At 37.4% G+C, this 12,070-nt stretch overlaps 1 protein-coding gene across 20 annotated transcripts in view; it reads right to left on the reverse strand.

Annotated features, from left to right (window-relative positions):
• PTPRM (protein tyrosine phosphatase receptor type M) overlaps positions 1-12,070 on the reverse strand; it is an 840,386-nt gene that overhangs the window by 307,531 nt on the left and 520,785 nt on the right. For all 20 annotated transcript variants that reach the window (XM_054460379.2, XM_054460383.2, XM_063653925.1 and 17 more), the window contains one exon: positions 9,109-9,211. In XM_054460379.2, coding sequence (XP_054316354.1) covers positions 9,109-9,211 — 103 coding nt within the window. The remainder of the gene's footprint in view (positions 1-9,108; positions 9,212-12,070) is intronic.

Here is a 12,070-nt window from a genome sequence, read left to right on the forward strand (position 1 = left end):
TAATCTTACAGGACCACTGCTGTATATGCAATCTGTTGAATGAAATGTTCTTATGCTGTGCACAACTGCACGTAAATCTAATTAATGCTCCTGAGTGATGGTCAAACTTTGTGTGTTTTTAATTTTATTGACTTGGATGACCACTGTTTAGGTCTCTTTAACTTCTCTTATCTTAGGCTTTTCTACCGATTGCTCTCTTACTTGGTGAACCTATCTACCTACTTCCTCCTCAGGTTTCAGTTTAAGTAACACATTCTCAGTAAGACACTCCTGATTCTCCTGTTGAGATTTCATCCTTCTGTCATATACTCTTAGAGTACCCTGTACTTTTCTAGGCAGCTTTTATCACAACCCTAGCACAATGACTTGAAGACAATAAGTGTTCAGTAGATATCTGGTGAATGAACAAAGAATAAATGAATAGTAGCCAAGTGTCAATCCTAACATTTCCTACAACACTTTTCAATGCTATGAAGGGCCAGGATTTTAACCAGGTTCTAATAATTGGACAGAGCTCTTACTACTTCTCACTGAGCAGAAAATACATTGATACAGGACAGGAAAACACTTAGCAGGTAAAAGTAGAGATGGGATGGAACTGGGCCACACATACATGTCAAAAGGGACATGATTATACGGGAAAAAACCTCAAAACCACTCCCTAATCTTTTTACTATCTGATTGAAGAGCTGAATATTAATTTAATTAAGTTGCAACAAAATACAGGTAAGCCTCATAAGCGTAATATAATATACTTAACAAAATAGTTATTGAGGAAATAGAAGGCATATTAGCACTTTTGTGTACCCTGGTGTTCTTATAATAGTTACATTGTGTATACTTACAAGTGCTGGTTGATAAAATACTCTGCTGAAGAGAATGATGTAAAACATAATTCCTTCTGTATCTGTGCCCTCATCCCTCTCCCCACCACCAAAATAGGATGAAGCAGAAGTGTAACATGAGGAATGTGGTCAGGGCTCTGAGTTGGTCCTCAGTTCTAAAAGTCTAGGGCTCTAAGAAGCATACAGGGTTAGTGGTCACACATGACTTTATCAGCCTCTTGAAATTTGCAACCTTTCCTCACATTTCACATATGTGAAAGTGAGGCATCTATAGTCAAATCAGTTAATCTTTGTAAAAATTTCCAAGATCCTCTCCAAGAAAGGCTATCAGCTTTAGCTTGGAACACCTCTAGAAGTTCATCCTTTAAACTCCCTAAATCAACAACTGTGATTAAGAAGACCCAAGGGTTCCTGAGAGCAAATGGCAGAGCAGCTTTACAATTCATAAAGTAATATATTGTTCAGTGCAGCCATTTGCAATCTTTTAGTGTTCTCAGTTTATAATTGAAACTATTTCTAATTTATTCCACTATTAACATTTAAAGATGGTCTATCTAGATGAGAGAAAAGAAACAGCATGTAACTTTCTCTACGGTCAATGGAAAATGACGTAGACTTTAATGTCTCCCTCCTTCCTGCCAAACGGCTTCTGTGCAGCTGGTCAATAAGAGGTGAACGAACAACACAACCCGGCCCTTGCCTCCAGGAATGTGCAAGGTGTGGCCTCCACTGTGAAGGACATTCGAGAGCTTTCATGGAGTCTGTAGATCCAACTCAAATATTTGCCTTTTCAGAGACAGGCATGGGTTCTTTTGGGGATAGCAAAGCAGTATGATAAAAAACTTAGGTCTTCCCCGGCCCTAGCCAAGAATGAGCCACAATCACCCACTAAGTGTGCTGCTAGCATGCCTTCTGAAGCTGAGAGAAGCATTTCACACTCTAGCTTTTAGTAACCAGAGGTGCCACCCACATCCACTGAGTAGGCATCACGGTCACACCCCAACATGTACAGTCATCATCACAAAAATTGACAGACACAGGCTCACGGCAAAGGGGTTAGGGTGCAATATAAGGAAGGTAGGAGAAGCAACAAAAGAAAGATCCAGAAGGTTCTTCCAAACAAGAGATACTAAGAACAATTTTTTACTGCTTATGAAAATTGGGGTTTAAAAATATTTATATAATTAGTGATTTCCAATGAATTATTGGAAAGTCATTGCTAGGCTAGTTTTTCAATTTCAAGTGTTCTAGTATTCACTTTAACAATACTCCGGACTGTATTTTTATCATCAATATATTCTCTTTTTTTCCTTCTAAAAAGGACTAAGTATTTTTGATTTCTCTAAATCCTATTTCTAATGAAAATCAGCATCTGGCATTTATGAAACCCCCTTCCTCCATGCCCTCAGGGTTAGCTCTATCTTAACTGGGCCCAGCACATCCTACAGCCTTTATGCGGCTCCTATTTGTTTGTTCTGAGGCCCCACGCCCTCTAACCCATCCTCCATTGCTGCTGCAGCTCTTCCTTACATTTTTTCCCTGACCTGAATCCCCTGAATGGCTACTCATCGGTATGGAGTGCAAGGTCATCCAATTCATCCTCTATCTCCCTTGCTTCTTCTCCCATCCCACCCCTCTCTGATTATAACACACTTCTCATTCTCAGATCAGGCCAAACTACTCAGTCCTCCCTGTCTTCATGGAGCCAACCTGTCTCTCTCATATTTTATTTCTTGCCACATATCTAACCTCCCCGGCAACATACTCCACATCACATAGATGCTCTGAACAACAGCTGTCTGTCAAGATTCAGCTACTCGGCCCCAGGGTTACCTCCTCTCTGAAGTCTTAGTTGGCTCTTCCCTGTGCTGACCACCCCCTGGTCAGCTCACTGGTTCCCATCTTCATCCCTACTTACTACAGGACACTAGATTCCATGTTGCTCTCTTTCCAATCTACATTGCCAGTCCCTGGAGAAGACAGCCCATAGCAGCCTCCTCCATATCCCCAATGCTTAGCCCCACCTTGTGCTTGGAACCTCATGAGTATTTAACAAATGCAATCCTAGCACAGCCATAAGATAAAAGGGGTATTATCCTTGCTGTGGAAAGACAGGCAAGCCCAGGCTCAGAGATGTTAAGATGGAATTTTTAACAGTGGCATGACTACAAATGGAGAGAGCCTGGATTTGAAACTATGTTTATCTAATTCCAAAATGTGTCCTTTCCCTATGTCATGCACTTATTTTAAAAATTAGGCCTATAATTTATGTGATATATAAAGTGAGTGATTATTTGAATATTAGAAGTTTCCTCCTTAACATTTGCCATAGGAAGAATGAAAAATTCTGTCTAAAAGGCTATGTGCGACACTTGATATGATCTTGTATTTTAGGGGCAATAATTGTATTAATTATTGACGGATTCAGTAGTTTCTAATTAATTTAGAGTAAGCATTATTTAGATCTGGAAACCATATATTGATTTATTTTATTTTTACTTTGTTTTAAATTTTTAAAATTTAATTATAATTGAGATAGGGTCTCGATTTGTTGCCCAGGCTGGTCTTGCACTCCTAGGCTCAAGCAGTCCTCCAATCTTGGCCTCCCAAAGTGCTATGATTACAGGTATGAGCTACCATGTCTAGCCTCTATATGGATTTATATAATAGGCTAAGTTAAAATAAAGCCACTTTAAAATTTATATTACAAAACATTCATATCTTTTGTTTTTTTGAGACAGGGTCTGGCTCAGCTGCCCAAGTTGGAGTGCATAATCACAGCTCACTGCTGCCTTGACCTCCTGAGCTCAAGCAATCCTCCCACCTTGGCCTTCTGAAGTGTTAGGATTACAGTCATGGGCCACTGTGCCTAGCCAGAATATTTATATCTTAAGGTAAACTTTGCATTGCAAGGTTTTACACTGTAAGTTTTTTGTTTCTCAAAATAATATTGTCATTCCAGCAGGAAAATACTATAAAGGGATAAACTTTTTTGAATAAATAATAGAATTTAGCTGGCTCCTCTAAGCCAGGATCAAACTCTTGAACAAACCTATTCTGATTAAAAGAACAAAATCTGGAATCTGGGGAGTGAATTCTAACATAATTATAAGGACTGAATTATTATAAAATGGCATGTAAATCACAAATATCTTTTTTTAATAAAGTGGAAGGAGATTCATATACTTAAAGGGTGACTAGAACATTAGACTTTGTTGAGGTACATAAGTAATACATCTCACTGGTTCTTCATACCCATGCCACATTGTGAAATTTACTATGTTGCCAAGTGTTTATTTCCTTTTAGAGTGGTTATAAACGAAAGACCGTTTTGTTTGTTTTATGGCTAAGTTTATTCAGTTAAGCTGATAATAACCACAATCACATAATGATTCAGGGATCAATAGGGAAACACATCCATTTTTTTTCTGAGTTATTATATAGATTTGGGGTCAGGGGAGTTTCCTAATTATTTATAAGATCAATTCTGAAAACTTGCAAATGCACAAATAAACTGGTAGCTCCATGCAATCAAATTTAAGATTCATCAGAGAAATCCAAATTTATATGAATTCTATTTGTGATTCTGTTGATAGAGGAAATAATTATATTTTTCATGTAAAATTAGATTTTTCATGATATCAGATTTGAATAAAATGAGACAAACAAAGGAAATGCTGGAGGACCAGGGCTGGTCTTATGAATAGAAACGTGTAATGCGAACTACTGCTAAGGCAAGAGTAAACACTTACATGGTGTTGAGTATGTGCAAAGCATGGTTTGAAGTGTTAAATAATATCACCCCATTTAGTCTTCACAAGAACCCCATGAGGTTGGCATGCTCAAAGGCTCCTTGTGTGGAGAAGAGAATGGGATGTCTAGGAAGGTAGTGTTAATGGACTGAACATCTCTTTCCTTGGACTTACAGACAGTGATATAAACAAATGGGTTGCTGCTGCTTGAGAAAAAAAAAAAAACAAAAAACATGCTTTATGCTACATAACCTTGAACTACTAAACCATAACCATTTGTATGCCAACAACCATAATTTCTGAGAAACGTTTTAAAACAAAAATCCATGATTATCTCCTGTCTTTCTTAAAAAAATTTTTTTGGTAGAGGGTCTCTCTATGTTGGGCCTCTCTATGTTGTCCAGGCTGATCTTGAACTCCTGTGTTCAAGCAATCCTCCAGCCTCAGCCTCCTGAGTATAGGCACACACAACCATGCCTAGGTTGGGACTACAGGAACATAATCATGCTCAGCTATGTTTTTTGTTTGTTTGTTTTTGTTTTTTAATTTTCTTTTTTGTAGAGACAGGGTCTTGCTACATTGCCCAGGGTGGTCTCAAACTCCTGGCCTCAAGTGATCCTCCCACCTTTGCCTCCCAAAGTGCTGGGACAGACTTTCATTAGCAATAATAATCTCTCTCTGGCTTCAGTTCCACATTTGAGGTGCCCTGCTTTCCAAATTGAACACTGCTGTGCTTTTAGGAAGGGTCATGTCAGTATTGGTGAATATGCTCCTTGAATTTGCCAGGGGCACTGTGCATCCTGTCTCTAATACCTACTCTGGAGGCTGAGGCAGGGGGATCGCTTCAGCCTCAGAAGGTCAAGACTGCAGTGAGCTACAATTGCACCACTGTACTCTAGCCTGGGCAACAGAGTGAGAACCTGTCTCAAAAAAAGAATAAATACATAAATAAATGAAAGAAAATTACACTTTTCTGTATCTTATTAATGAAAAAACTTTGAATCCATGAACAGACATTAAAATTCTCTCCTACGTGCTAGTTTACTGGCTGGAATGATGGAATTGTGTTCTTCTTGGCCATCTCAGGATTTAAATAATTTTATGTGACAGAGCTGATGTGTTGATCAATAAAAAGGCAACAATCATTTACATTGAGAGTTTCGTGCAATTTCAAGAATCTACATGAACCAAGCTGAGTGTTTGTAGGGAAATCAATACATGACCACCTTACTTAGTGAAGTGCGTAAACGAAATTCGACTGAATTTTCAACATCAATGAATATGGATTAAAGAAAAAAATCAAATCAATTGAAAAAAATGGGTTTTGGAAATCACACAATGACAGTATTTTTGAACACACAATACTGTGCAAAATCCAGGAAAGCAAACAGATGTTCGCTTCCATTTCCCTCCTCCTTCTAGTATTTATCTTATCATTTGGGAAAAGCTTTCTTGTACTGCAGTTTGATTACATGTGCATTTTGCAGATTTCCAGATGTGTTCAAATGTTTTAATTTACATTATGGCTTTATATTTAGGTCCATACGATTCCGTAATCAGAGTTCTTATTTGTCTAAACATTACATGAAATTGAGAATTTTAATACGCCCTATTTAGTTAGAGGGTACTATACACATTTTTTTCCCCAACCTAGTCTTTCTCGCTATATTGGTCTTCCATCTATTCTACAGATAATCAGTCCAATTACGTTGTCCTATATAATGAATCCCTTGAAGACAACATTCACTTTTCTGCAAAAAAAAAAAAAAGAAAAAAAAATCTTTTCAACAGGTGAGGTTGAAATAATTTCCTCTCTCAAATTTGTGCCAACACAATTTACCCATTTAAGATAGGCATCCTAACAATAAAGATGATGTCTATAGCAGGTTTCCCCATAATGCTTACTGAATGATGTCCCTTAAGGATTGATCATGATTCTAAAATTACAGATTTGAATAATGAACATGGATATATTTATTAATTTCAAGATGCTAACAGGGTAAGAAGGTATTAGAGACTGGATGCAAAGTGCCCCCGGCAAATTCAAGGAGCATATTCACCAATACTGACATGACCCTTCTTGAAAGCACAGCAGTGTTGAACTTGGAAACCAGGATGTTATGACAACTATCAAAGAGGGTGAGGCAACACAAAGTGATGAAATGATGTAAGGTCTGCAGTGAAAGTTATGCATTTTGGACTCTGACAAGCATTTGGATCTGTATTTTTATAGACGTAAGAATAGGAAGCCTGAGGACACCAAGAACTACTAGTAAGGTCCCAAAGTCTCCGAAAAACAACTAGACATGTGTAAAAGTAAGCAACAACAAAATAATGTCTTAGTGAGGCATATGCTAGAAATAGGAACAGCAGTTTGGAGTGTGCCTGGTACCTTGTAAAGACTAGGGAAGAGGACTGGGAAAGGGGTGCAGGTATATTGCGCAAAGAGCAATTATTTTAAAATTTAGTCTTGGCCAGGCATGGTGGCTCACGCCTGTAATCCCTGCACTTTGGGAGGCCAAGATGGGCAGATCACCTGAGGTCAGGAGTTCAAGACCAGCCTGCTCAACATGATGAAACCCTCTCTCTACTAAAAATACAAAAATTAGCTGGGTGCAGTAGCACGTCTGTAATCCCAGCTACTTGGGAGGCTGAGACAGAAGAAATCGCTTGAACCTGGGAGCCAGAGGCTGCAGTAAGCTGAGATAAGGCCACTGCATTCCAGCCTGGGCGACCAGAGTGAGACTCCATTTCAAAAACAAACCAACCAACAAAACTTGGTCTTGGAAAGATCTATACAAAGATGCGAATGAAAATCCAACTGAAAGGGTTTGAAAGTAAGACACAAGTACAGAAAATGTGCAACAGGTATCCATATAAGAACAAAGTACCATGGGATAACTGGCTGTTTTTGAAAAATGATTAAGCTTTCAGCTTCCTTCAGTTTGGAGGCACTGAATCTGAGTGAACTCTAACTATTCACATGATCATGATGCTTTGCAGTAAAATATTGAGTCCTGTCCCAATGACCCTTTATTGCTGAGTCTGAGCAACTGTTAAGTGGGTCAGAAACAAATGACACTCCCAAGGCCATGGTAAGAGCATACATTTTCACTTAATAAATTTCAGCTTTTAAAGTCAAAAAAGACTGACCCATGGTCATGGGTACACTTGAGTCTTGGATAGCATCTAATGCGTGCCTTGGGTCCATTGGATTAGTGCAACCTCTCAATGCCACCCACAGGAATCAACCCAGAGGGCCTGGGGAGTGTCAAGCACATCACTCGAAATGTAGCAGTAACACTATCTCCAATTTGGAATAGAGCTTTTATATATTTCATAGTATTCTCACAAACTGCATCTATGAACAGCAAGCATAAAACCTTGTATGAGCTACTGTGTTGCATTATTCTACAGTATAAACTAAAAATTGTTTTAAACATTTTGGAGATTTTTCAAATAAAAATATCTGTGACTCTTCCCTAATCTGACTTCACTAAAAACTAATACTATTCTGGTTTTACTTATGACTTTATGAACCGAAACCTCCATATATATTTTACTGAATAGAAAGAAATCTAACTGATTGCCTTATGATACTGCAGTGAAAACATGATCAAATATAGCCAGGTGTCAAAAGATTAATGAAATCAAATTCTACAAAAGGAACATGAAAATAAACCCTATAATGCCTTAATTGTCAATGTAAATGTTTCTTCCAAGTACTCTATTCAAAGTAATAGATGACTCTGAAGGGAAACTATTCCAATAATACAAAGGTAAAACATTTAAGTCCCTCTGAATCAAGTAGAAATTTCACTTATGTAGATTAATGAGTTTATGACAAGTTGATACTCCAGAGCTATTCAGGCATCCTTTGCTCTGTTGTGGAAATAATAAATTTATTTTATTCAGTCACCATAAAAGTTACACTTTATAATTGCTTAGCTATATAAATCATCACGGAATAAGATGTGGGCCTAGATGTTGGTAATTAACTCTAATCTGTTCAGATAAAGACTTCACAATGTTCTTTCCAATAATCTGTTTTTTTTTAAACTATACATCCCATATTTTATTGAGAAATTAGCCAATTTACTAAAAATTAAATGACATAAAACCCAAAGTAAAGACACAAATGAAAAAATCCAAACATCCATTCAAAGAACAGAGCTGAGAACAAAAATGTCATCTGCCCTTGGGTAACCAAATTGCATCAAGCAGTCACCTTTTAATTTAAAACTACCTCCTCAACAGACTAGTGCTTTGTTCCTTATCTTCAAAAGAACAACTCACTTGCATCAGAATAAAACCCTTTAAACAATACTTGATCACCTTACATCAAAGCCCTTTCATTTTCCTCAGTCATTACTTTTAATTAGAGCTAATAAAGATATGGATTTACATGCTGGCTGAGATTTGCAGCAAATCCCTAGAAAACACATTGGAGGAATTAATCAACTTGATTTAGTTTTCTTCTCTCTAGACCGGCCCAACCCTCTGTTCCATACCTGACAGGTGCTCCTCTGCTGTGGGCAGGTTTCAGCATGACTGTCACGGTATTGTCAGTTTGATTCAAAGGTGTCTCAAGTTCATAAGCTGGCATAGAGGGTGCTGGGGAAAAAGGCGTAGAATGGGAGAATCATTATTTCTGGTTTATCTTCTCAGTTTAGTTCTCACTTTCTTTTACAAAGAGCATTAAGAACACAGTGCATTTACTTTACATTGCAGCTATCAACAAACACGAGCAAGCTTCACATATATTCCCTACACAGAATCACAGGGACAGCTGCTAAAAGCAGCCCATACTGTCCTCTGTGATCTTGAGTTGAAGTTGGGAGATGGTACGAGGGGGCTTGTAAGGTGTGAGTAATATTCTGTTTCTTGATTTGGATTCTGGCTAAATGAGCATAGCTTGTGAAAAATCACCAAGCTGTACACTTAAAATTGGCACACTTTTCTGTACATATGAATTCTCAAATAAACTGTTTATGCTAAAGGCATATTTAAGAAATAATCATTGGACTTTACAGTTATTCCATCTAAATCAAGGCTTTTCATGTACCAGAGACTCATTGGGGATTTAAAGAGGACAATGGGAGTCAGAGAGATTTGTTGGAATTAATTAGTGACAATCTGTGGGCTCTCAGAAAAGCATGACAGTGGAAAACACATAGGAACTGAAATAAGAAAGGCTTGGGTTTGACTTTTTGCTGTGTTTTGTTTTAATTAGCATAAGAGCTTTTATACATCTCAAAATGGGGGAAACTACCCTCTACGTTTATTACCGTAATTCAAAGAGAGAACAGAGAGACAGGCAAATATAATTCTACAAATGTTAGTTCTCCTCCCAATGTAAATCCTATTTCTAAGGCCAGTTTCCAGGATCTTCCTTCTCTAGACTGTTAAGTCTTATTATGATAGCAACAGAGCTCTTCAGTAATTACGGACAAGACAAATCATTACACGGAGCTGTGATGTGGGAGGGCATACCATATTTTCACAGCCCACAGGTAGAGACTCCTGATGAGAAAGCTAGAGGTCATTTCTTGCAAATACAGTTTTTAAAATTGTCTTACATATACAAAAAGATTTGTTTATAACAGATGTGGGTTGCTTCTGAGTTCCATTTATTGAATCATGTCAGCATTAAAATTTATTTCAATTCTCTTAAAAATTAACTCCAATTCGTAACATAGAATTAACAAGAGTGGTTCCCTCTCTTAGGTCCATGAAAATTGAAAACAAGACCTGTAAACTGTAACTGTTTTAAGACTATAAAAATCAAATACTTATTCTTGATGAGCCGTATAGGCTAATGAAAATGTCAGGTTGCTTGATTTTCAATAAAATTATTTGAACTTGGCATGCTGAAAGTGGTCAAAACCATTGATTACAATCTGCCATGATAGTGTTTCCTGAGGTCTCCTCAGCCATGTTGAACTGTGAGTAAATTAAACCTCTTTTCTTTATAAGTTACCCAGTCTTGGGTATGTCTTTATTAGCAGTGTGAGAATGGACTAATACAGCCATATTGATCAGAATTCTTATCTAACAAAAATAGCAAAAATCAATTATTTTATTCAAAAATACACTTTTTACGACAATAATCTTTGTAGTGTAACTTACATGGGAAAAATTTCTTAAAACATGCTTTGAGGTATATATATTGGCACTTATTTCATCTTTAAATCCCCATGATAAATTCATGCACTAGATAATATTAATTTGTATGTAGGAGTAAATTTATTTATCAAAATCAGAAAGGAAGTCCCTGGCAAAATCATAACTAGAACCTAGATTTTTTGATTCCAAGTCCAGTGGTCTTTCTTCTACCAACCCATTTTCTTCAATCTGTGTCAGTCTTCTAATCTCTAATTATTCTAACTTCCCAAAGACTTACTTTCTCTTTCTCAACTCTCCATACTGTTTCTATAACCTAATTCTATATACAGAATATCAAGTGTATTAAATTTCAAGTCAAGTTTGTGCTCATAAAATATTACATAATAAAAAATTATCCCTTAAGCTATAATTGCTTAAAAAGAAAATTCTAAACCCTCCCTCAAAACCTAGCCAAACACTTACAATACTCTAGTTGTGAATATTCCTTTCCTTCAACTCCAAATGATAACTTTTATTAATACAAAACAAGGAATGAGAGATAAAAGATATAAAGGTCAGGCTAAATATTATTGACCTAACCATGGCTGATAACAAGAGTTAGCTCCTTTCCCTACTTCCACCCCACCTGCTCCACCCCAAACAAAATAGTTAAAGCCAAAACTCAACACTTCCACACTCATACCCAAAGGGGAAAAAAATGGGAAAAAATATTCATGCAATTTTTTTATTGCTGTTGTATATCCCATACCAGATGGCAGCTTAATTTCCTCTAGTCTGAAGTACAAAGACATTTTCTGCACAGTTGAACATGCCTAGAAATATTTCTCAAATTACGTCTTTTCTTAGATGGCATAATTAAGTCTCTAAAAGCAAAAAGCTGGAGGCCCTCAGTGCCTGCTACCATCATGTATTTGCCTCTCTCTTCAGGACAGAAGTTTCTTATGGTAGAGATCCCAAGGAGGCTGATCCTTCGGGAAGCAGACTCTATATGACTGTCTTTCTGCTGAGCTCCCGATGGTTCATGGTTCGTTACAGAGATTTTTCCAACAGTACTGCTCTGGCAACTTGGGATTGACAAGGGGATGAGAGTGTCTCAACAGAACCTTCTGCCTCATGCCCAAGTCCTCCAAGACGCCCTGCTAAAACAATAGCCACTTCCTAAGATGTGAGGATCTTAAGCTCCCAAATGAGAAATATTTGTAGTACTTCATTTAATGCTGTGAGTCTGAGCTTCAGGCATCCAGTGGTATTCCTTTGGATACAATGTTAGTGTGGGCGAGCTTGGCATACTTGGCAATGGGAATGAAAAAGGACAAAAATGTTACTTCTGATAAAAGACACAACTCA

Source organism: Pongo pygmaeus, chromosome 17 (genome assembly GCF_028885625.2).
Source record: "Pongo pygmaeus isolate AG05252 chromosome 17, NHGRI_mPonPyg2-v2.0_pri, whole genome shotgun sequence".
Classification (NCBI taxonomy): Eukaryota; Metazoa; Chordata; class Mammalia; order Primates; family Hominidae; genus Pongo; species Pongo pygmaeus.